This window comes from Aspergillus pseudoviridinutans (genome assembly GCF_018340605.1).
Source record: "Aspergillus pseudoviridinutans IFM 55266 DNA, scaffold_6, whole genome shotgun sequence".
Taxonomy (NCBI): domain Eukaryota; kingdom Fungi; phylum Ascomycota; class Eurotiomycetes; order Eurotiales; family Aspergillaceae; genus Aspergillus; species Aspergillus pseudoviridinutans.
In genome coordinates this window covers 1660108-1684235 of record NW_025091286.1, presented here as the reverse complement: position 1 = coordinate 1684235, position 24128 = coordinate 1660108, and the positions used below count along the sequence as shown (strand labels likewise).

At 34.3% G+C, this 24128-nt stretch overlaps 3 protein-coding genes across 3 annotated transcripts; 2 read left to right on the top strand and 1 right to left on the bottom strand.

Moving 5' to 3' along the window:
• Window positions 1-561: 561 nt before the first annotated feature.
• Window positions 562-1617, top strand: Asppvi_009010 (uncharacterized protein; the record flags this gene model as incomplete). Its single annotated transcript, XM_043304872.1, has 1 exon — window positions 562-1617. The coding sequence occupies one exon, from the start codon at window positions 562-564 to the stop codon at window positions 1615-1617; it is 1056 nt and encodes a 351-aa protein (XP_043160807.1).
• Window positions 1618-2932: 1315 nt separating this feature from the next.
• Window positions 2933-4226, bottom strand: Asppvi_009009 (uncharacterized protein; the record flags this gene model as incomplete). The annotated part of the gene is made up of 2 exons (XM_043304871.1): window positions 2933-3359; window positions 3427-4226. 2 exons carry the CDS (start codon window positions 4224-4226, stop codon window positions 2933-2935), a joined length of 1227 nt encoding a protein of 408 aa, XP_043160806.1.
• A 396-nt stretch (window positions 4227-4622) lies between these two features.
• Window positions 4623-5741, top strand: Asppvi_009008 (uncharacterized protein; the record flags this gene model as incomplete). The annotated part of the gene is made up of 1 exon (XM_043304870.1): window positions 4623-5741. One exon carries the CDS (start codon window positions 4623-4625, stop codon window positions 5739-5741), a length of 1119 nt encoding a protein of 372 aa, XP_043160805.1.
• Window positions 5742-24128: the final 18387 nt, after the last annotated feature.

Genomic DNA, 24128 nt, shown 5'->3' with positions numbered 1-24128 from the left:
GATTTCATGACCTGACCCCTCCCCGAAACGATTTACAAGTATCCCATTATAGCTAATCCTTATGTGTGGCTAGATAGATTCGTTCCACTACATGAGGTCGAACTCAAGACACTTACGTTACAAATCTGTGATTGTTCCAATTTCTCCACCAGCTTGCGATAAGAGAGGGCTTGATGTCATTGTGGGAAGAGATCTTCCATTTACCCGGTAAAAGTATGCAAACGTCAGGTAATGCAAGCCCACAATTTAGATTGGGCTGGACTCATAAACTGATCATATTCCAACTCTCTCTGCAAACGGCTCCTCAAGCCATCCAGCGACGTAAGTAGGAACCAGAGAGTCTCAACTGAAAGGCTCTATATTGGACGCCGATACTACTTGCGTCATATCAATCCCATCTCCACAACTGGCCAATGTTATTTTAGTGAATGCTTTCTAGGCCCGCAAACTTGAATCGTTCTCCCGTTCTAGAACTCAAGGCATTGTTTCTATAAGCGGCGCAGCCCACGATTGACTTGAATCCGCTAGGTTAGCCGTTCTAGATATCAATTCCTCAGCACAATGCTTGACGCCGCAGCCATAGTCGTCTCTGTAATCTCCTTGGTCACGGCATTAGGGGTAGCTCTTATGAGCGGGATATTCACCTTTAGAATTGATGAGCACAAGGCCGTCCGCGAAGCTGAAAGGCTCCTTCGCAAATACCGTGAACCTCTCCTTCTTGCAGCACAGGAGCTCCAAGCCCGGCTTTTCAACATCCTGGACAGAAGCGAACCAGGAAGGAGCGTTCTCTATTTCGCTGAACGATCGGAGGTGTATCAAGACACGATTTTTGTGTATACCGCGTACTTGGTGGGCCAGTATCTTGCGTGGACGAATATATTGCGGCGGCAGGTCCAATTCACCGCATTCACCACCGAGGAGAAACAGCCCAGACGCACAAGGGAGTTTATTGAAGTACTGGACAACATTACAGCCGTCCTGAACAAGGGTTGGCAACTGGGAGCTAGTCCTGAGCAGGAAGCCTGGAGACGCTTGGCAAGCTCAGACCGTAATGATGTCCCTTATTTCATACTATTTAAGGGCCACCAGAGAGCCATAGGCGAGATCATGACTGTTAGGGACAACAGTAGTGCAGATGGAGAGTTATTCTGCATGGGCTACTCGGACTTTACGAAAAAATGGAAGATGGCCGAGCGGAGTACTGGAATAAGGGCAGCACAGGTTGACTGGATTCAAAGCGGTATCCGTCCGGATCACTGGGACGACCGGGACAAAGCAGAAATAATCATTTGGTTTCTTCCCATAATTAGCGGTATTCATGCCCTTGTCCGTGCCCGCCAGCGTGGCGATGATGAGGTGGCTGCTGAAAATACCCTTCGAGTGCTACAGCACCTCCTCGTCGATTTGGTTCAGATGCTTGACCCAAAAAGGCTGCGGCCAGGTTCTCTGAGAGAGAGAGAGAAGTCAGTAGCAGAGTTCGAATTACTTGGTTGTTGGTGCAAGAGTTGTCGTCCACCACAGCGACAGAGTACCTTGTCGGCTTTCTTGGGGGAAATATTTGGGCGCATAGGGCTACGACAGGTGGGAAAATACAGAGCAAATGGAGGGGTTGCGTAGCTCCACATGGGCGCAGGCTCTCAAACAAGGGGTATTACAGATAACTCAAGTATGAAGAAGCACTTGAGTATAATTTTGTTATGTTAGATCAACTTGTTGCCGCAATTGAACCTTTTTCCATATACATATCTGGGACTTTCTTCGTTCATTGCCGACGATATTAAGAATAATAGAGGCTGTCATACTGGCAATAAGGATTCCTGGTACTGACTCCTTGAAATAACCAAGTGCTCCAAGAAAACGAGACATAGATGAAGAATGGTCAAGAACGCACTGGTCTTGTACTTCACTCATGGTTCCAACAATCGCTTCTTTCCGCGAGGAGGCTTATAATAGTGCACATCTTCAAGGTGACATGCCGGTTCCGTCAACGGCCCATAGGCCTGTAGACATGCGGGGTGCTGACAGTAAAACTCGCTAGATAGGTTCCGGTGGCTGAAGTGAGATTGAACGTGACTATACCATTTGCTCATATCCAGATATTGCTCCATCTGTCAGGTGGGCCCTAAGCTTGTGTTAATTTTTTTTCACAGTTCATCTACCCTAAAAGCAAAATCCATATTCAGCGTGTCTGTGCTCGATGCTGCGACGAGAAGGGGATTGCGACAGCAACGGAGCAAATGACTTTAATAACTGAGCTTGCCAGCCAGCTCGTCGGTCAAAGTCAAAAATGCCGTGGACACGTCGCTGGAGGGAATATTGCTGTATCTTCCCCAAATGCGGAGAGATTATGAAGGCTGATAGAGTTACGCTTCAAATATGCTGCACTAGCGGCATATCATAGTAGAGTGTTATATAAGGAAGCATGATAATTTGAGGATGGTAACTGAAGGAGCGATAGGAGCGGGAGGGATGTTTACGGATTTTAATGTGTCTAGCTCATTTCTCCCATGGTTACAGATCGTTGCAATACATCTCTTTGTTAGACTTAGGTCCTGATTTCACTAGCTCCCGGGAGGGAGATTGTCGTATATACGGATATCTCTGCGGCATGTTTTTGTGGTAGAGACTAAATAGCGCGTTGACCTTGTTCTCCAACTCACCCTCTGTAATGTGTGCATTAATGTAGATTTACAGAATTCCGTCCGTCTTACTCCTATGCAATAAGGAGCGTGCCCTCAAGGAAACAGAACAAAATGCTTACATAAACGCCGTTGAGGGGGCACTGGATGCGTGGTGACTAGTTTCCTAATTCGAATCTCACTGTAAACCGAACGAAAGATGTTATGAATCAGCCATGGTAGGGTATCTGACTGTTAATCAACCAAGAGGCTTTATAGGAGACATAGAGAAGTGAGAATGATGCGTACACGATCTATGTCTGGGAACTGTTGATAGGATGCTTCCATGCTTGATACGTGATCCACGTTTGAACTGCACTTAAAGCGGTAGCTGCGAGTCCAAAAAATACGGCGATGACTATGGCCCAGAAGGCAACCAGGTAGGAATGCCAGGCTGCCTTCCTTCGTTCGGCCCATCGTCCAAGGCAGGAGACTGGTGTCGGGTCCTCGGCCTCCTGATAAAGAATCTCCAGACGAACTGCCCAATAAGGATAAGTCCTCAGTAGCTGTGCGCCCGTAAGTGCCCTTAGGTTGACGTCTTTGCCGTGCCAATCCTCGAAATGGCAACGGAGCTGTTTATAATTTTCTTTCTTGCTCTTTAACCAATTCCAATCTCCAGGCGGAAACAGTAGCTGCATTGTCTTCAAAGTCTCCCAAAGGAATCTCGGACGATAGCAACCACTGTTAATTAATAGAAGAGCAACGGTCAGTGATCTATAGTCCTCTACTTATATGGAGTTTAACTTACAGTCGTATGCTTTCTGAGGTCGGTAGATTAAAGTCCTCCGCGCATGTTGCATTGTACGATACCTGTAGGAATGATACAAGTTCGAATATTTGCAAAATCTTCCTATTCCCGGTAGTTTCCAATTTCAAATGATCCGGAAGATGTTTTGTCCACTCGATCTCTATGTCGGCGTGGTTCTCCAGGAAGCGAGCTCTTAATTTAGTGCGCTTTATTTTGACGAGACCACTCCCCAGAGTCTGTTCACTCATTGGAAATGTATCATCCAGAAACTCCCGCAATGAGTAACGGCCAGCCCAGACCAAGTTTGACTGGCCAACAACCATTCTGTTACGCCGAGGCTGGGAGGTAGAAGGAATGTTAACAGCAAATAGAACTCTCACAGCAAGTGCCAAAGCAGAGTCGAAATTAATACGACGACCGGCCCTGCTGCACCTCGCCAGGAGGTTCCGTAGACCCTCAGTAAGCATTACGCAGCCACTATATGGGCGACTTCCATACACCATTTCGCATGCTGCCGTCAATTCGGTTCGCGGTATATCAGCATTTTGTTTCAATAGGTCGGTGAAGAAGAACAGCTCTTTATGTGTCTTAAGTGTTCCTGGACTCCTGAGTGGATCCTGTATGGCCACTTGATCGTGATAATACTTGAAATAGTCTTTTAGAATCCCTTCCTGCTCGGCGATCCATCTCTCTTTCAGAATGTCGGAGGATATGGATTGCATATACTGACCCCAGAACTGCGATACTATAGATTCTCGGGTTTCCTTGCGGAGTTCAAACGAGAGTCTGGCGTTGGCCATTGCGTAGATGAATTTTGTCCAATAGCTTTTTTGCAAATAAACCTGCCCTATACAGACGTAGGCTCGCACTACTTATAACCTATTTGCTTATGAGACTTGATGTCATGCGTATTGGCTCCACTGCTTGATTTTTTGTCTAAAGAATTCGTGGAGGAATGCAAAACCAAACGGTCGGGTGGCTGGAAGACCTGACGTAACTATCCTGATGTTCAATAGGTTTATAAGTGAATCTGCGCTGTAAGAGAGCGTCAAAAGCATGAGTCGTGATGTAATCCATGTGAACTTCATTATTACCTCACAAATACGTTATGCTCGGGAAAGTCCCTTCTAATATGGTTCGAAGCCTAGAGACAATGGGAGTTTGACAGATGTCAACGAAATGTGCGTCCACCAGCCATGATGTATCTACTACACATCGGATTATTCAACAGATACGCTGGGTCTCACATCAGGCTTGAGGACAGGAATATCACACTGCGGAGGCTGCTCGGACAACTGCGATATCTGAGACCTAACGAGACAATACGTGAAGACCTCCAATTTGATTCCACAATCAAAGTACGGTTTGAACAATTTCTGCAACTCATTGAGGATACAATCTCCAACAACGATGGCAGGCTTAACGTGCTCCGGGGACTCCATTTGAATTTTCAACTTATCTCTATTGAGCCACCACCGTCCCCGTACATATGTGTATCCGGAGCTCGAAATGAGGAACATGTCAAGCTTCTGCATGCAGCTTTGAGTAAAAGAAGATTTTGGGAGTACTGCACGGTGCCCCTCTGCTACCGAATCGGTGCTATAGAACAGGTTGGACMTGCAACTTCAGAACTCAAACACGTATGGCTCGAAAGGAGTCTCGACCATACACTCTGTGGAGCCACTATCAGAACCAAGCATGAGGAAGGCTTCTACCACTCGACAGTTGGAGGTTTGGTGGAAGTAAACGGCTATTTATATGCTCTTACCGCGGGCCATTCTACTGTTACTGAAAGTGAAACGTCGAGCAAATCCATATCAACTGAATTCGATGATTATGAAATCGAAGCCGAAGATTATGGCGATAATATCCAGCCACCATTGGTCATTGACAGAGGCAAATTTGAGCATGTTCTTGCTGAGGGGGCACCGGAAGAGCCGCGCATTATTGCATGGACACTTACAGATGATCAGCTTCCATCACTAGGGACCTTGCAACCCTCGCATAAAGATTGGTCTTTAGTATCTGTTACCCCATACTCCAAGTTACTGCCTAATTGTGTACGGACATCAATTCGGGAAGGGGAGACACAATCAATTGAAACGTTGGATAAATTTCACTACCTGAACACAGTTGCCAGCGGGGCGACATCAACGTCTGTGCAAGTACTCACCGGCGTCAGGGGGATCCAACATGCCCTACTTCGGCCAGTCACCACAAGTCTGCTGATGCCGACTGGAAATTTCCGTTCTGTGTGGACTTTGACCTTTGAACCGCCCTATGGTATGCCCTACAAGATAACCAGGATTCTCTGATCCAGCTAATCGTTTAGGCTTGAGACGCGGCGATTCCGGTTCATGGGTAGTAGAAAGCCGAAGCGGGATCGTATATGGCTATATTATTGCCAAAAGCAGTTCTTTTGCCTACCTTGTTCCCCTAAAGGATGCTTTCGAGGAAATGAAGGGGCAGTTCAGCTCAGCAGACGTCAGACTTCCAACCGCCTTTAAGTGTCTAGCAAAGTTGTCCCAAGCACATTTTCTAAATAAAAACATTACAGAAAGTCGGCAATTTGCGGTGCAGGCTCTCAACAAGGATGTGCTTGATAATTCCACGGCTGATGAGATGGCCAGTATAGTCTCGGAATACCCCGCCCGAGAAACCAAGTATCAGTTGTTTCTTGTAATGTTGATTCAAAGGATAGGGAATGATCTGCGAGGAAATCTCATACGTCCGGACCTATGGCGAGACGCAAAACAAGGAGAATTTGGAGACCCCAAGGATGCTATTGCGGGTCTGGAATACTTGAGCACCGTTTTTAAATTGAAATTCTCTCCACAACTCGAACCAGGACGTCTCCTACGCGCTGCAGTAACGATTCCCAGTAGATGACAATGTGAGAGTTCAGGTGCGTACCTTTCACCGCTGCTACAATCATATCGGAAGCGGAAACTGATTCTAATTTAGGGCCCTCCTGGGGATCCAGAACCCTCTACGAGAGAGCGCCCAGTTGAAGAGGAAGAAGATGTAAGTCTATATGAACTTGCGAAGTATACACTCGGATCGCGACCATTGATGTATTGATGTTTAGTACCCGATACCGCGTCCACCTTTTTCCAATGGCATTTACGATATCCGCGGAGGAGTCGAGAACGATCCTATTTCTTCATCCTTTAGATTTCTCCTGCCCGTTACGTATTATGGAAAGAATGGGAACATCCAAATACCCACCCCCGATGCCCGTTACCTTCGGCGAGAGCTCAACTTCGACGACGCTCCTAATGACGTCGACTTTTTGTCCTCTAGCCGACTACGCCCAATGCAATGCCGCTTCACTATTATAAGTTAAGGTCAAGACAAATTATCATTGATGAAAGAGCACCTCTACATCTCGTTACAGCTAGGTCTCACCGGATATCACTCAAACCTCTTCCAGCATACCTGCTGAGCTATGGATTTTGGCTTAAGCATCTTATCTGCACCCGGAAAGACAATTGCCGCTGTTCAAGGGGTGGGTTCTGTGATCGAAGAATAGCTTATGAAAATGCGGTAGGCTTTCTTCACTCTTACATGGCTTTGATACAGTACCAAAGCGACTTTGCGATTGCCCAATCCTCTGACTTGCACCTGAGGAAGTGACATGGACAGGGTGGATCCGATTAGTGGAAGACCTCGTGGAGAGTAAGGTGAATGAAGGCTATTACATTGGCGAGCGCAGAGTTTCCTACCTCCGATACAGGTATGAACTCAATCACTTAAATCTTTCAAAAACCAGCTAAAGCCCACAAGTATTGCTGGATTCCTTTTTTATCGGATTAAGCCCAGTGTATAGTATTCTACCACATTAATACATTGCTGCTCTATTCCCATGATTTTCGAATCTCAGACCGCCGGCTATTCAGCAATAGTGGAAAAGGTCCACAACGCAACCTCGTCGGACTCTCAGCCATGCAACATACTGCTCAGTCCGCCAACAAAGAACCTCTTGTGTACAAAGACAGGCGGCTAAGTTCACTGCTTCCATGCTTGAAACTACCTTGTCACCGAACATTTCACCTATCACTGTTTGTAACGGCCACCTGTATAAGCGGCCTACTTCAGGTTGTAGCGAAATATAGAGAGGCTTCTTATACGCTACTTTTCCTGCTTCAATTGCTAAAAGGACGGAGAAACGGACCTGAGGAAGAAGATTTTGGTAAGATCATCAAGCAACATCCAATAAGTCAATTGAGAGGGCTTTCTAGGCTTCTTCATCATTATCCCTAGCAACGCAGAATGTGATAGGGCCAAGCTATGTTCAATCCACAATGGGGTATACAGTCGTCAGGGCAGATGATATGTGTCTAAAGTCTTTTCCCTGCACTGAGAGTAGACCTAGGCAGGTGTTCCAGGTAACCTAACTGAAACATGTATTAAACCCAACTTAGGCTGGGTTTTAGGCTTAAAGGGGGTATTCCAGGTTAGGTTCTAGGCTTTTATATAGAACCTAACTAGGTTTTAGGTAACCTAGTTAGGTTAATAAACTAGATAAATATTAAAGATTATATAATATACATTAATTATATAGTTCTATCTTATATTTATAGATATTTAAACTATATATCTAAGTAGGAGAGTAACTATTCTAATTACCCTTCTATTTCTTCTCTAATTATTATAGGCTAGAATTCTAGTACAGGGCTATACTCTAACTATCCTAATAGGCTATAAAGGAATAAAGTATAATTACTAAAGAAAGAAGAAGTTAGGTATAGGTAGCTAGTATTATATATAATAGGTAAGGCCTACTAAATAATTAAGCTTACTAAGCACTTATAATCTATCTTAGGTACTAATAAGGTCCTATTTATAGCAGATACTAGCTTAAGGTCCTATCTAAGGTAGATAGCAGCTTAAGATCCTATTTAAGATAGATACTAGCTTAAGGTCCTATCCAAGGTAAATACTAGCTTAAGGTCCTGTCTAAGGTAGGCACTAGCTTAAGATCCTATCTAAGGTAGACACTAGCTTGATTATATAACCTTATACTAATTAATATACTAATTAACTCTTACTATATAACTATAGCTATATATATAATATAATATATATTATAGGTTAGCCTATAATAATAATAATTAATAATAAAGGAACTAATTATCCTTATATCTTATATACTTCTAATTTCATCCAGAGATATACTATTATATATTAGATAAAGGAAGAACTACTTTATTATCTAATAGAAATACTTTCTAGCCCTCTTACTCCCTATTAGATACTATACTTCTTTATCTCTTATCTTATATATATTTAGATAGCTACTAGATAGCTAGCTAGTCTATATTAATCTCTAGGCTATTATCTTCTTTATTATTACTAATTAGCTTAAAAGTATTTTAAAGCTATTAAGTATCTTTCTCTTTATTAAGGGCTTACTATTCCTTATTTAAAAGATATTATTTTATAAGGAAAAGCTCCTTCTCTTCTACTTTAAATCTTAATATATATATAAATAGTATTAGATCTTAGATTATTATAGAATTAAGTAAGCCTTAATAATAATAATAAATATCTTAAGTAGAATTAAAAAGCTATTTAATACTAGTACTAGTAGCTAATATTAAGAGTATATTATAAGCTATTTTTATAAGAGCTAGAAATTTATATTTATACTCTTTCTAGAATATCTATAAAGTAATTAGGGCTATCTCTATTAGATAATATTAATTAATAGTGTATTAGTAGGAATAATAATATTATTTATTACTCTTAAGGTACTATATTATCTTATTAGTACTTATTAATTAATTAAAATCAGGAATAAAAAGAGCATTAATCTTTAATATTTAAATATCTAAAAATAATATCTATAGTAAGCCTTATATAGCTAATAAGTATTCCTTATAAAGATCTATATAGCTTTTAAAATTTCTATAATATTAATTATATAAATTAGGACCCTAATCCTTATTATTAAAAAACTAAAGCTTATTTTATAGAGTAAGGATTATCCTAATTATAAATAGATTATTATAGATCTTATCTATTTCTCTATAGTAGATAGATAGTGTCACACCCTGGGATCCGTCTCTGCTGTTCTCTGCTAGTCAACTGCTTTGGGAACGGGGTCGCTATAGTCCCTAGACTTATAGCCTATACTTGCCTATGGCCTACTGACCAGGTAGCCTAATGGTACAGTAATACAATGACCTTCTGGGATTAAGGACAATCCAAAGGTAACACAAGAACAATAACAGTAGAGATAGAAGCAAGGCCTATTAAGTATATATACTTAATAGTAGAGAGTAACTAATGAATCAGACTAGTGATCTTATACTTAAGTAAATAATTTATATTAAATATAAGGAACTAAACTAAGGGTGCTAGGTATAATAATAATAAGTATCCTTATATAGTTCCTTAGTTATAACTCTATTTATAACTCCTATTACTACTCCTGGGGTATCTCTAGAGTAGGTTATAGAGTAGGTCTAATACTCCTTATCTTAGTATTACCTATTTCCCAGGGTAGCAATCACATGAGAGGCTGGAACCAGCCTATTAGTCACCATTGTGTAGAATATCTGATAACTATATAGTAGGGCATAACTAGATAGTATTTCTATAGGATCCCTGTCCAGATTAAGTATTTTCCTAGATCATTCAGTGATTGCCCCATGGTTAATTAGTAAGTAATGCCTCCTGTATTCTGCCCATCATACCTACCCTATACTAGTGTAGCTGTATTAGTGTTATAACATCACCTCCCCCTCTTCTAGTATTTTGCCCTCAAAACTTTATTCTTAAGGCTTGCAGCCCCCTAAGGTAAGTAATCTTTTTATTTTCCTTATTTTAATATATTAGTATCTTTCTAATTTTTATTATCATGCTAGTTAATAATAAGACCTGTAAGAGAAATTAACTTATTCAGTACTATATAATTTATCTTAATAGTTTTCCTATTAAGTCCCCTTATGCCTATTATATCTATTAAGGTATTATATATATTATAGATTTAAAAAGTTAAAATTATACTAAGTATACTTAAAGTAGTAAGATATATAAAAAGTGATTTCACAGTAAGCAGGAGTGGAATTAAATATTAAATACTTAGGAAAAGATAAAAGAAGATATTTTAAAAACAGAGTTAACTTTACTAGTTTTAAATACAGAATAGTCTAAGCTTTTAGCTTATTTAGCTGAAATTTCCTTGAAGATATTAGAGTTAATAGCTTATATTTATTATTTATAAAAATAGGATAAAATATTAAGGTCAAAGAGCAGTTGCATGTTAGATTATAATACTCTAGTTATAGATTAATTAGATAAGGAGGACCTGCCTATTCCTGATAAAGATCTAGTCCTTACCACTATAGACAAAGGTCCCTCTCTAACCTAGATAATGGATGATCCTTCCTTCTAGTCATATTTTAAGCTTCCTGCTGGTGGTATTATTAGATAAGTTAGTAACAGCCTGTCAAGTTCTTAATAGGTTCCTATATATTTTCTGAGGTATTATAACCTTTCTATTTTATAAGGTAGTATGGTTTTCCACTAACTTATTTATAACTTAGGATTTCTTTAATTTTATACTCCTGTTCTATATCATTATTAATTTCTATATTTTTAGTGATTTTTATGTTTCCTAGCACTAGTTCTAATAATAAGATATAAAATACTAGATAAATTTTTGACATACTCTTCAGTAGTTATAGTTTATAATTAACTAGCCCTAATTTTTCTTCAATCACAAAGGGTCCAATTTTCTAATGGTCCAGTTTCTAACTTAGTTATTTTATTTTAATATTTCTACAGAGCAGGTAAACTTTCCCCCCCTTTTCTAGGTCTAGAGCACTCCCATGCTTCTTATTATAGTAAATTACTATTTTAAGGTTTATAAATTCAATATCCCTTAAAAGTTAAGTCCTCAAATAATTAATAGTATCTACTAATTCTGCGGCTTCTTCTACTGTGGGTACTTTATTCTATAGTTCTCTAATTAGTATAGGGTTATATCTATAGTTTACAAAGAAAGGTATTTCCCCTGTTATTAAGTGAATAGCATTATTATATATAAACTATACTATTAGTAGGTAAACTACCTAATTATCTTGCTGGTAATTCATATAGTGTTATAAGTATTATTCTACTATCTAGTTTGCTCATTCTATTTATCCATTAGCTTGCAGATAATATATAATTATAAGTCTTTACTTAATTCCTATTAAGTCCATTAAGGATTACTAAAATTTTAATATAAATAGTTTGTCTCTGTCTGATATAATATATTATAGCATTCTATAATTAATAATTATATATCCCATAAGTAGGCTTGCTAACTGTAATGCTGTTATTATAGTTATAGTTAGAATTAAATAGATAAATTTTATTAATCTATCAGTTACTATCATTAGGTAATTATACCCTTTTAACTTTAGTAATAATCTAATGAAGTTAATAGTAATCCATTCCTAAGGTTTCTTCAGTATCTCTGGTAACTATATCTTACTATATAGCTAGTACCTAGCTGGCTTGTCTCAGATGCAAGTCTCATATTAGTAAATATATCCCTATACCTTCCTCCTTATATTAGGAAAGTAATAATTCCTTAAGATAGCCTTAGCTGTCTTCTCAGTTCCTATATAACCATGCATTAGGTTATTATAGTACCTGGCAATAATCTTACTTCTTATATACTTAGGTATGTAGATGAGTCCTTATAGGTATACTAACCCTTACTTATTACTAGTTATATATTTATTCTCTGCTAAGTTATCAAGCATTTCCTAAATAATTTTATCCTTTTTAATTACTTTAATGATTTTTTAAATAAATAGATCCTCTTACAGCTTAATTATTACTATAAGAGTGTAATAGTTATATATTAGTAATCTATCCTTTTATTACTTTAATATCACTAGTTTAATAGTTTTTCCCTGAAGTTTATAATTAGGTTGCTAACTAAGTACATCAGCCTGTCTATTTTCTATTCCCTTATAATAGACAATCTTGAAGTTAAACTATAAGAGTATCTTAGCCTATCTAGCTTATCTTCTTATTAGTTCTTTTATTATCATGAAGAATGTGAGGTTCTTATAGTCTATTTTAATAATAACTATTTATTATGCTCCTTCTAGGTAGACCCTTTAGACTTTAAATACTACCACTATAGCTAGCAGTTCTTTATTATAGATGTCATAGTTAAGTTCTGCTTAAATCAACTTTTATAAGTAGAATATGACTAGTTATAGTTTCCTATTATCTCCTAGTTAAGTTATTCTTATCCTAATTGCATAGTCGGATGCATTAGTTTTAATTATTATCTCTTTTTCTGGATTATATTAGACTAGTATTAGTGCAGTAATAATCTATTATTTAATATAATAGAAAGCCTTATCATAGTCTTCATTCTAGTTAAATGCTTTTTCCTTTTTAAGTAGTCCAAAGAGTAAATGCATAATGTTTATATATCCTTTAATAAATTATTAATAATAATTAATAAGTCTAATAAACTGTTGGACTTCCTTGACATTCTTTAGTTATAGCTATTCTATAATTATCTTAACTTTATTTTAGTCTATATAGATCCCTTCAGTGGATATCCAGTATCCTAAGAACTTAGTCTCTTAGATATAGAATTTATACTTCTTTAATTTTAGCTTAATATTTACTTCCTAAAGCTTCCATAGTACTTTGCTAATATATTCTATATATTCTTCCTTATCTTTAGAGAAGATCAGAATGTTATTAAGATAAGTAATTATAAAGAGGTATAAGTATTCTTATAGCACTTTATTAATAAATTATTAGAATAATACTAGTGCATTAGTAAGTCTAAATAGCATTACTAAATATTTATAGTAACTAAATTTTATTCTGAATACTGTTTTCCATTCTTCACCTTCTATAATTTAAATATAGTTATATGCATCAGTAATATCCAACTTTATAAACTACTTAGCTCCTTAAATTTAATCTTAGATTTCATGGATTAACAGAAGTAGATAGTAATCCTTAATTATAATATTATTTAGTGGTCTATAGTCTATATAAAGTTATAGACTTCTATCCTTCTTAGGTATGAAGAGTACACCATATCCTGCTAGTAAGCTTAATAGTTATATCTTCCTAAGTTATAGTTGTTCATTAATATATTCCTTAAATGTTTATAGCTCTTTTTCTAATATCTAATATATTTTCTTATATACTAGTAACTTTCCTTCCTTAAGAGGAATCTTATGATTATATTAGCTATACTCTGGTAGGGTATACTATTTAGGTTGCTTAAATAATACCTTAAATTTTGAATATTCCTAGGGTAGAACTATTCCTAAGTTTAATTCATTCCCTGATTAGTTAATACTTAGTTTACTATTCCTGGGAATAGTTTTCCTAGGATCACCTTAATCCTGGTTGGTGGTTACTAAGAATAAGTAGGGTTCTAGGAAAAAGGTATTCCTAGAAACATCTTTCCTAGGAACGTCTTTCCTTAGATTAGTTATTCTAGTTTCTGATTCCTAAGTACCTTTATTATCACTCTCTAGCATCATGATATTAGCATAATTACTATCTTACTCTAGTGCCTATCCTGATAGCTCTATTATTATAATTCTCTGCAATGGCTTTATTGCTGCTAATACTACTATTATCTTCTAGCTAGTTATTACTTTCTTTAGTTCACCCTTTAACTACTTAGTATTACTGCTCTTTTTTACTGATCTAGCATGCTGTAAGGCCCTAGTTTCCCCTTAACTCTAGTCCTGTTATAGGTATTTATATTTAAACTAGATTTAATTTATGTTCCAGTTAATCACTAGGTTATGATTCCTAAGCTATAGAATCCCTAATACTATATTATACTATCCTGTTAGTATAACATTAAAGTTTAGTTATTTAAAGTATCCTAATATAACTATTAGAACTGGTCCTAACTTAGTTATAATTATAAGAGTTCCCAAATTCTCTCTATTCAGACCTGTAATTAGTTTAGGTACTACTTTTATTTTCCCTAGTAGTCCTAGCTTCTTTATAAATTCTAGGTGTATATAATTTCCTATTACTCCTAAATTAATTATTACTCTAGCTAATTAATTAAGGATATATGCATCTAGCTTTAGATGCTTGCTGTGTTGCACTGTCATTACTATAAGATATAGGGTCCCCTATCTTAGTGCCCTAGTGCCTTATAGTTATTCTGGGAAATATCCCCCTTAGATTTTTCCTTTATAATATATAATATATTACTCCTTAAAGCATGCCATCCAGTGCATTAAGTTATATTCTAGGTATTTCCTATATCCTCTGCAGGAGCATTTAAGCTTCTAGCATGGATAAGTATTACTCTATTTCATAACTTCTGGTATCTCTGGCCAAAACCTTGCCATATACTTATTATTATAATGGATACTATAGTTATTACTATAGTAAGTGATCTATATTACCTTACTATATTCTGGATATCCTTAGAAGTATCTATATAGATACTAATCATAGTTATATAAGCCATGAATTAATCCTTGTATCTTTTTTTATAAGACTTCTTAAAGTTCCTAATAGTATTCTTAGTTCTATTTTTAGCACTTCCTATAATATAGCATATGTTTATTGCAGTGGGTTATATATTATTCCTAAGATTTAACCTAGGTCTAATATTCTAGATTCTGATATGTGCATCCTGTTACTCCTTATTTAACTTTTTTAAGGATTTATTTATTTAGTTAGTATACTTCTAGTTCAGCTAACTATTTCCTATCTAGCTTCTATAGCTATATAGCATACTAGTCTACCTCATCATCATTTTATAGGGATTGCTTATAGGGTGTCTTAGGAATCTTATAGGGCTGCTCCTTATTAAGATTAAGGCCCACCCACTGAGTTCTATACTCTTTATTAAGTAGATTAATAGGTTAGTTAATAGTAGCCTAATCTATTGCGGGAAAATCCTCTTGATCTGGCTCTTCTTAATTAGTCTTTTCTTCATTAAAACTAATAGTCTAATATATCTTACTGGTAAGCATTGTCCATTAGTGAATAAGTCCTCTAGGTATAACATTCTCCTAATTATTAAGACTGTCTTCATTACTGGATGGTGACTTCTAATTAGTGGCTGCAAGTATATTCAAGTCTTTGGCAGGCTAATTATTATTTACACTTTTATAATCAGTGGAATCTTCCTTTTTAAGCTCTTCCTTAATTTCTTTATTACTTAAACTAGTATACTCCTAATATAGTTTTTTAAGTTGTTCATTGCTTTATATCATACTTAATTCTTTAATTCTTCTATATATGTCTGGCACCACTGTAATACACACCCTAGTGGTATTATAGGCTCCTCTGTCCTTTGTAGCACTAAGCTCCTTTATTATATATAGCTATTTCTTTCTACTCTGCTTACCCTTCTAGGGTTATTATTTATAGGTATTTAATATATATCCTAGCTTCCTGCACTAAAAATATAGTTTCTCTTTTCTTTACTATTCTCTTTCTTTATTTAAGAGTGCTATCTACTAAGTTGCATCTAACTCCATTAGTTATGGCCTATAAGAATCTATATATCCTTAGCTCTATGGCTGAGCTGGCCTTCTATTATTTAGTTAATAATTTATAGTATATCTATTACTAAAGCTGTTCTAGTTGCTTTAGTCCTTCCTATATATATAGAAGTCTTGCAGTTTATTATCAATCTTAACTACTTATATAATTATCTTATTAAGTTTATCTAGTCACTCTATCTAGATTAACTTTTCCTGGATCTCTAGCTTTAAGCCTTCTTTAAATTATATAATGTTCATATCTTCATCCTAGCTTAAATAGGATATAATCTGTTAGAATTTTAATATATATTCCCCAACAGATCCTATCTGCTTGAGTCACCATAGCTATTATTCAGTATTTCTTTCTTTATTAATATCTCTAAAAGTATCTTCTAACCATTTCTTAAAGGTATTATAGCTGGCGAATATTTCATCAGTCTCAGGGGCTTAATTATCCTCTTTATATTCTTAGTAATCCCTGATGAATAGTTCAAACTAATTAAATACTAGTCTAGTTAGGTAGGTTGCTATAAGCAAGACCCTTTCTACTTTAGTAGTGAGTCTCTTCCTATTTATATAGATATACATATCCAGCTATATAAGGAATGCTTATAACTTGGACCTATTTTTATTAAATAGTTTAGGTAGTCTAACTTTAACAGACTTAGCTATAAGTCAACCTTCTAGTTATTAGATATGCTCCTGGAGCTACTTAACCATACCTCTTAGTTCTTCTACTAAAGACTATAGCTGTTGCTATTATATAGCAGGTACCTAGCTAATATTCAAGCTAGTAGGGGTTTATGGCATATTATTTACTATGATATTTAATATTAAGAGTTAATTAAACTTCCCAAAGTAATTCATACTATATAGCATTTAATTTATCACACCCTGGGATCTGTCTCTGCTATTCTCTGCTAGTCAACTACTTTAGGAATAGGATTACTATAGTCCCTAGACTTATAGCCTATACTTGCCTATAGCCTACTAACTAGGTAGCCTAATAGTATAGTAATATAATAACCTTCTAGGGTTAAGGACAATCCAAAGGTAATATAAGAATAATAATAGTAGAGATAGAAGCAAGGCCTATTAAGTATATATACTTAATAGTAGAGAGTAACTAATAAATTAGACTAGTAATCTTATACTTAAGTGAATAATTTGTATTAAACATAAGGAACTAAACTAAGGGTGCTAGGTATAATAATAATAAGTGTCCTTATATAGTTCCTTAGTCATAACTCTATTTATAACTCCTGTTGCTACTCCTGGGGTATCTCTAGAGTAGGTTATAGAGTAGGTCTAATACTCCTTATCTTAGTATTGCCCATTTCCCAGGGTAGTAATCACATGAAAGGCTGGAATCAGCCTATCAGTTGCCATTACATAGAATACCTAATAACTATATAGTAGGGCATAACTGGACAGTATTTCTACAGGATCCCTGTCTGGATTAAGCATTTTCCTGGATCATTCAGTGATTGCCCCATGGTCGATTGGTGAGTGATGCCTCCTGTATTCTGCCTGTCACACCCGCCCTGCACTAGTGCGGCTGTGTTGGTGTCGTAACAGATAGCTTCTTCTTTACTATATAGAGAGTACTAAGTATAAGCTTCTTCTAGGCTATTTTTTTCTATTAAAGCTAATAGATAGATGCTTTAAGATAATTAAAAAGTTTATTATAGATACTAAAGATAATATAAATAGTTATATCTTTTATTTAAGAGAGTGCAGTAGTAAATTTAAAGAATAATTAAGTAATCTAAAGAAGATACTTAATCTAATACTATTTTTCTTAGTTAAGTATTAAGTAATTATAGCTATTCTATAAATAGAATTAATTAAAGATTAGCTATAGTTTCTTTACTCTTTAGAGTATTAAGAAGGTAGAATTCTAGTAGGTCCTAATATCTTAGATTAGTATAAGCTTTAGTGCTTTAGCCTAGAGATTATAAAAGACTTTATAATATTAAGGGCTTATATTAATAAAAATTATAAGTACTCTTACCTAATAAAATTTATAATAATTAATATAATAGTCTAAATACTTTATTATAAAGAGACTTACTTTATTAAAGGTATTAATAATCTCTTACTTTTATTACCTTATTTATAGTAACTATAACTAGGCCTCTAACTAATTAATCTCTATTATTTTATTCTTTAGATTAGCTTTTATCTAACTAAGAAGCTTCTGTAAACTTAGCTAGATTATATATATAATATAGAGAATATAGATAATTATAGTATTAGTACTAATTTAATTTAACTAGATTAAATCTTATATACTTTCTATTAATATAATATTATTAGATATATTATCTATTATAATAGAAAGTATATAATCTATAATCTTATATTACTAAAGTAGGTTAAAAAGAATAGTACTTAGGTTAGTACTTAAGTAAGATCTATAAAGTAATTTAAAACTAAGTAGAATTTCTTAATAATTCTATTTATTATTAATAAAATATCCTATAATTACTATAAAAGCCTATTAGAATAGAGATATCTAATAATTAAGGGTAATTAATAGCTTTATACTAGATAGAAGCTTATTAAGTATCTTTTATTATTATATCTTTATTATATCCTATAACCACTATTATATAGTTTAGGAGAAAGGAATATTAAACTATAAAAAAGTAAGTTAGGTAAATTTAATTAATTCTTAAAATTTAGAGTATTTAATAAGTTAAAAAGAAAGCTTTATTCTTATAATAAAGGTAAGGAGCTTCTCCTCCTATACTTACTAAGAGAAAACTAGTATAGTTTTAAGATATTTTAGCTATTAATATTAGTTAATATATAGAGTAGTAATAGATAAGATAGTTTACTATATCCTATATAAATACTATAATACCTTTCTGCTTTATATAATTAGTAGAGATATTATAGTATTATAATCCCTTTAGATACCTTACTATAGTTAATATACTATACTTATTATTATAAGGATGATCTAGTATACTACTATATTTCTTATATATAAGCTTTACTTTACTATCACTAGCCTAAATAACTTAATTAAAGCTATCCTATATACTTAAGAAGTACCTATTACTATTCTAATATATTCTCTTCTTTATTCTATACTCTAGACTGGTTAAACCCAACCCAGAAACCCGAACCCAACCCAGCCTAAACCCACCTTGGGCTGGGTTTGGGCCTGGGGGTCCCCAACCCACAGGTTGGTTGGGTTCTAATTCTTAGAACCTATCTAGGATTAGGTTCTAAAAACAGGTTTTAATTACAATACCTAGTAATTAGAATATACTAAGTTAAATCTAACTTAGGTTAGATCTCATCATTTCTATGCAATATAGAGAGGTATACCTTAAGGTAAATATATATATATATATAGTGCTAGTATAGTATTAAAAAATATATATATACTAACTAGATTAGGTAGATAGAGAGTTGATTTTTTAGCAGAATAGAACCCAACAGGTTGAATATCTAGAACCTGCCAGGTTATGGGTTGGGTTTGGGCCCTAGAAAATTAGAACCTGAACCTGGCGGGTTGGGTCCTAAAGATAGGGGAACCCAGCCCAACCCGCGAAAATAACAACCCTACTATACTCTGTTCTAAGCTACTATTTAACAAATTCTATCTTTAATATTATAATATAAAGCATGTAGGATTTCTTTTAATCAGGCCTGATATACTAGAGGGAGGGGGGTAGTAGTAGTGCTAGAGTTTAAAATATAGAATAATTATTATCTAAATTAAAGCTCTATTAGCTATAAGAAAGATTAGGTATAAGACTATCTTATAGGATATTTATAAAGGTATTAATACTATTAGATCTATATAAGGATGGGGTGAAAGAGTCTAAGAATTAAGATATAGTAAATATATATTAGGGGTAAGAGTAAAGTAAGTAATAATTAACTTATAGAAATCTTTAAGTCTAGAAAATAAAATATTTAGATCTAAAAGATAGGGGGCGCATTAGTCAGCTAGTAGCTAAATTAAAATTATTAATCTATTATATTCTAACACTCTTATAGATAGAAAAGGTGGTATAATTAGATAGTACTATTAAAATATATTAGGTTTTCTAGGCTACCTAATAGATCACCTAGAATATATTCTAGAATAGGCCTAGATATCTAGAAAACCTAGTTTCCTCTAATATTATTCTAAGCTTAAGATTTTCTTATTATAGGCTTAAATATCCCAGTCTAGGGTGTTATAAGCTAGGAGCTGGTTTAACCTATAACCTAGATTTAGATAGTAAGAAATCACTGTATAGTAGATAAGGCCTGCTAAATACTTAAGTTTACTAAGTACTTATAATCTACCTTAGGCACTAATAAAGTCCTGTCTAAGGTGGACACCAGCTTAAAGTCCTATCTAATATAGATACTAGCTTGATATCCTGTCACCTGTCTAATATAGACACTAGCTTAATGTCCTATCTAAGGTAGACACCAGCTCAAGGTCCTGTCTAAGATAGACACTAGCTTAATTATGTAACCCAGTACTAATTAATGTACTAATTAACTCTGTTATATAACCTATAGCTGGTGTCTAGTCTAGATATAACTTCCTAAGGGCTATATAGTTTAGCTAGACAGCCTGAGCATCTAGCAGACCCTACCTGCTATAGAGGGCTGTGCTTTAGATAGGCTATAAAGAAAGAAAGTAGGATTACTAATAAAGGAAGAAACTAGGTATAGGTAGTTAATATACTAATTAATATAATAATATACTCTTACTATATAACTATAGTAGTAAGGTACACTTACTATACTCTATAGTTTAAATATATTTCTATAGTTATTAAGAGTACCTTTATATATATAGCTTATTAACTACTATAACATAATAAAATTATCTTAAGACTTAGATAATAGATAATTACTAGTATTAGTTTAGTAAGAGATAGCTGAATTACTTAAGATTTTATATATTTAAGGACTATATATTAATTAAAACCACAGAGGTGACTAGAATAGGTATAAATAATAGTATTTTATTTAAGTTAGTTAGTAGAATTATGCGTCTTAGCATAGCCTAGTTAGGAAAATTATACTAAAATAAAATAATCTAGGTAACCTAACTAGGTAGCCTAGTTAGGTTCTGGGCTAGGCTTAGGCTCAGAGGGGGTATTCCAGGTTTTACCTAGGCTGGGTTTTGGGCTTAAGGGGGGTGTTCCAAGTTGGGTTTTGCCTAGGTCTAGCTGAGAGACCTACCGGAAATGAAGTATTGAGTCTGCCGATCTTTCAACGCGTTCCCGACAGGCAGGACAACCGCAATGAGTGGGGAGTATTAGCTTTTCTTCAGTCGCCGTTGGGGACTACTGTAACCAATTTGAAATGGACAGGAAGACAAAGGGCAAGATATTTCTAAAATCATCTAAAAGTTATGGTAACACATGGATGAGGAATACATTGTACAAATCCGCAAGCACACATGGGTCCTCATCCTTAGTCATGATTCCAAAGGTTGCTTCTTTCCACAAGGAGGCTTATAGCAATGGACATCTTCCAGGTAATATACCAGTTCTATTAATGATCTAAATCCCTGTACAGGCGGGGTGCAGGCAGTGAAACTTATCAGATAGGTCCTAGTGGCTGAGGTGAGATTGAACATAACTATACCATTTACTCATGTCTAGATATTGCTCCATCTATTGGGTTAGGCCTAGGCTAGTATTACCTAGATAGAAAGGGCAGTAACTAGGCTTTACTAGGTAATTCTAGAATATTATTAGATTACAGTAAGTAATTTAGTAGGCTTACTAAGGTAATCTTTACAGTACTGACACTATATATTATAATTATTAAACTATATATTACACTTAAAGCAAAACTCCATAAAATTATCTATACTTATTTAACTAAGTCTCTTGTGATAGTACTAATATAGATATTACTATTAATAATAAGCATAAAATCTACTAGATTAGTATAACAGTGTATATTAGCAGGGAAATACTTACCTATTAACTAATTTACTATACATATACTTGCTGTTATTGCTAGATTATAAGCCTAACTAATAGGTAACTAGATGGTACTAGCTATAGATTATTTCTAGTATCTTTATAGCTTCCAGCCCAGCTAAGCTTTATATAGTTAACCTAGTTAGTAAAATCTAAGTAAGGAGGTCCTGCTCTAGCATAGCTTACTAGCAGTAGTAGAAGAGAGTTTATTTATAGATACTTTCTATTTAGATACCCTATTAGACCTTTTATTATTACTTAAGTTCCTTAAGATATAGCTTATCCTTTTAACTCTAGACTTAATATTATTATAGATAGATCTTATATACTATTTCCTAGCTATTAGCCTTTGTAAGTTAGGAGCTAAGGAGTATAAATTCTATATTAAGTACTATAATATCTTCTTATTTCTAGAATTTAAATTCTACCTTTATAGGTAGAGATTACTATAGATTTAGGTTATAGTGTATACCTATGCTATATTAATTTTAAATTTACTTATAGTAGAAAGTAATATTTAAGTAGATTATAGATCTATCTACTTTATATACAGGATAAGTATAGGATTAGCTAAAAGTATATACTTTAGTATAAGAAGTATACTTTATTTAAGCTATCTAGAAGTATTTCTTATCTATAATATATAAGTAGCTTATATAGTAATACTAGATTAGTATATTTTCTTACTAGTTTCTATTAGTGCCTATTAATAATATATATAGATAGTAATATTTAGTTTATATCTACTCTAATACCTAAGTATAGTAAACTCTTTTCTAAATATATTAGTACCTCTTACCCTATCTATAGAGGTTTTATAATCTAGCTTACTAAATAGCCTAAATACTAGAGTATCTAAGAGATCTTTTTAAAAATAGATCCTGGAGATAATATAGTTAGATTATAACTCTAAATTACTAACCTTAATAGAGTCTACTTTATTAAGGATCTTAGTATATAATTTATAATAGTAGAAAGTATAGTTAGTAGAAAATAACAGAAGTATAAAAAAAATTAAGTTAAAAAAGAATAGGACTTTCTCTTTATATACCTTATAGAATATATATACTAGAGTTTTCTATTTTATCTTTCTCTAGTACCCCTTTATAAACTCCTAAGCATAGATTAATACTAATATTAGAATACTATTAACTACTTCTATAGTAAGGATAAAATACTATATATAGTTAGCCTCTAAAGCCTTCTACTAAATATAAATAGCTAGATATAGATCTTATAGCATGCAGCTATAGCACTAGCTTAGAGATTTATATTACTATTATTACTACTATCCTTCTACTAGGTAAGAGATTAGTAAGCTATTAACTTATATACCTCTCTAGTTTAGGTAGATAAAAAGTAATAGAGTAGTATTAATATAGTAAGCTATATTCTACTCTAGTTAGGAAACTAGCCTTAGTATTCCTTAAAGTCCTAATACTAGAGTTATATTAGAAGGATAGTTAAATTATTTAGAGAGAGTCTATCTCTAGATATCCTAATATCTAGAAGACTAAATTTAGTCTTTAAATCTAATATAATATACTTAGAGATTTATTAGTATATAGACTATATTAGGTTTAAAAATCTATACCTCTTTTAAGGTATTAGATATATTCTTTAGGATATAGAAGCCCCTTAGCTAAGTAAGAGCTATTTTAAAGTCCTAGTAGAAATTCTCTATAGTCTCTATTATAGGCCTTTCCTTAATCTAACCCTTTATATTTCTTATATAAAATTCTAAAAACCCTTTATAGGTTTTAATATCTAGGGGAGAGTAGGCAGCAGGGTGTAGCTTAAGGAATCTAAGAGGGTTAGAGGTAAGCCTCTGTAGATTTAAGAGACTTACTTATTAAAAATCTTTAGACTCTGCTTATATTATTCAGCTGTCTATAGAAGAACAGCTTATTTAATCTCTATATTATTATATTTATTAAGGTTGAATGGTTGATTATATATATAAAATTTGCAAGGGGCTTGTTTAGCATAGTATCTAATTAGTTTTAAGTTATAGATAAAGGTGTAGGTATAAGACAGACGCATTATAGTATAAGATAAGTTCTCTCTTATACATGGGCACAATTATGCACTTTTGTCAAAATGCAGCTTCTTAGTAGTCAAGTATAAAATATTCAGGTACCTGAATGTTTATCTGAAGGCTGCCAGAACATGGGCAGCAAAGCAGTGAGGGAACAGACGCTGGGGTGGGTAAGCACTAACATATAATAGC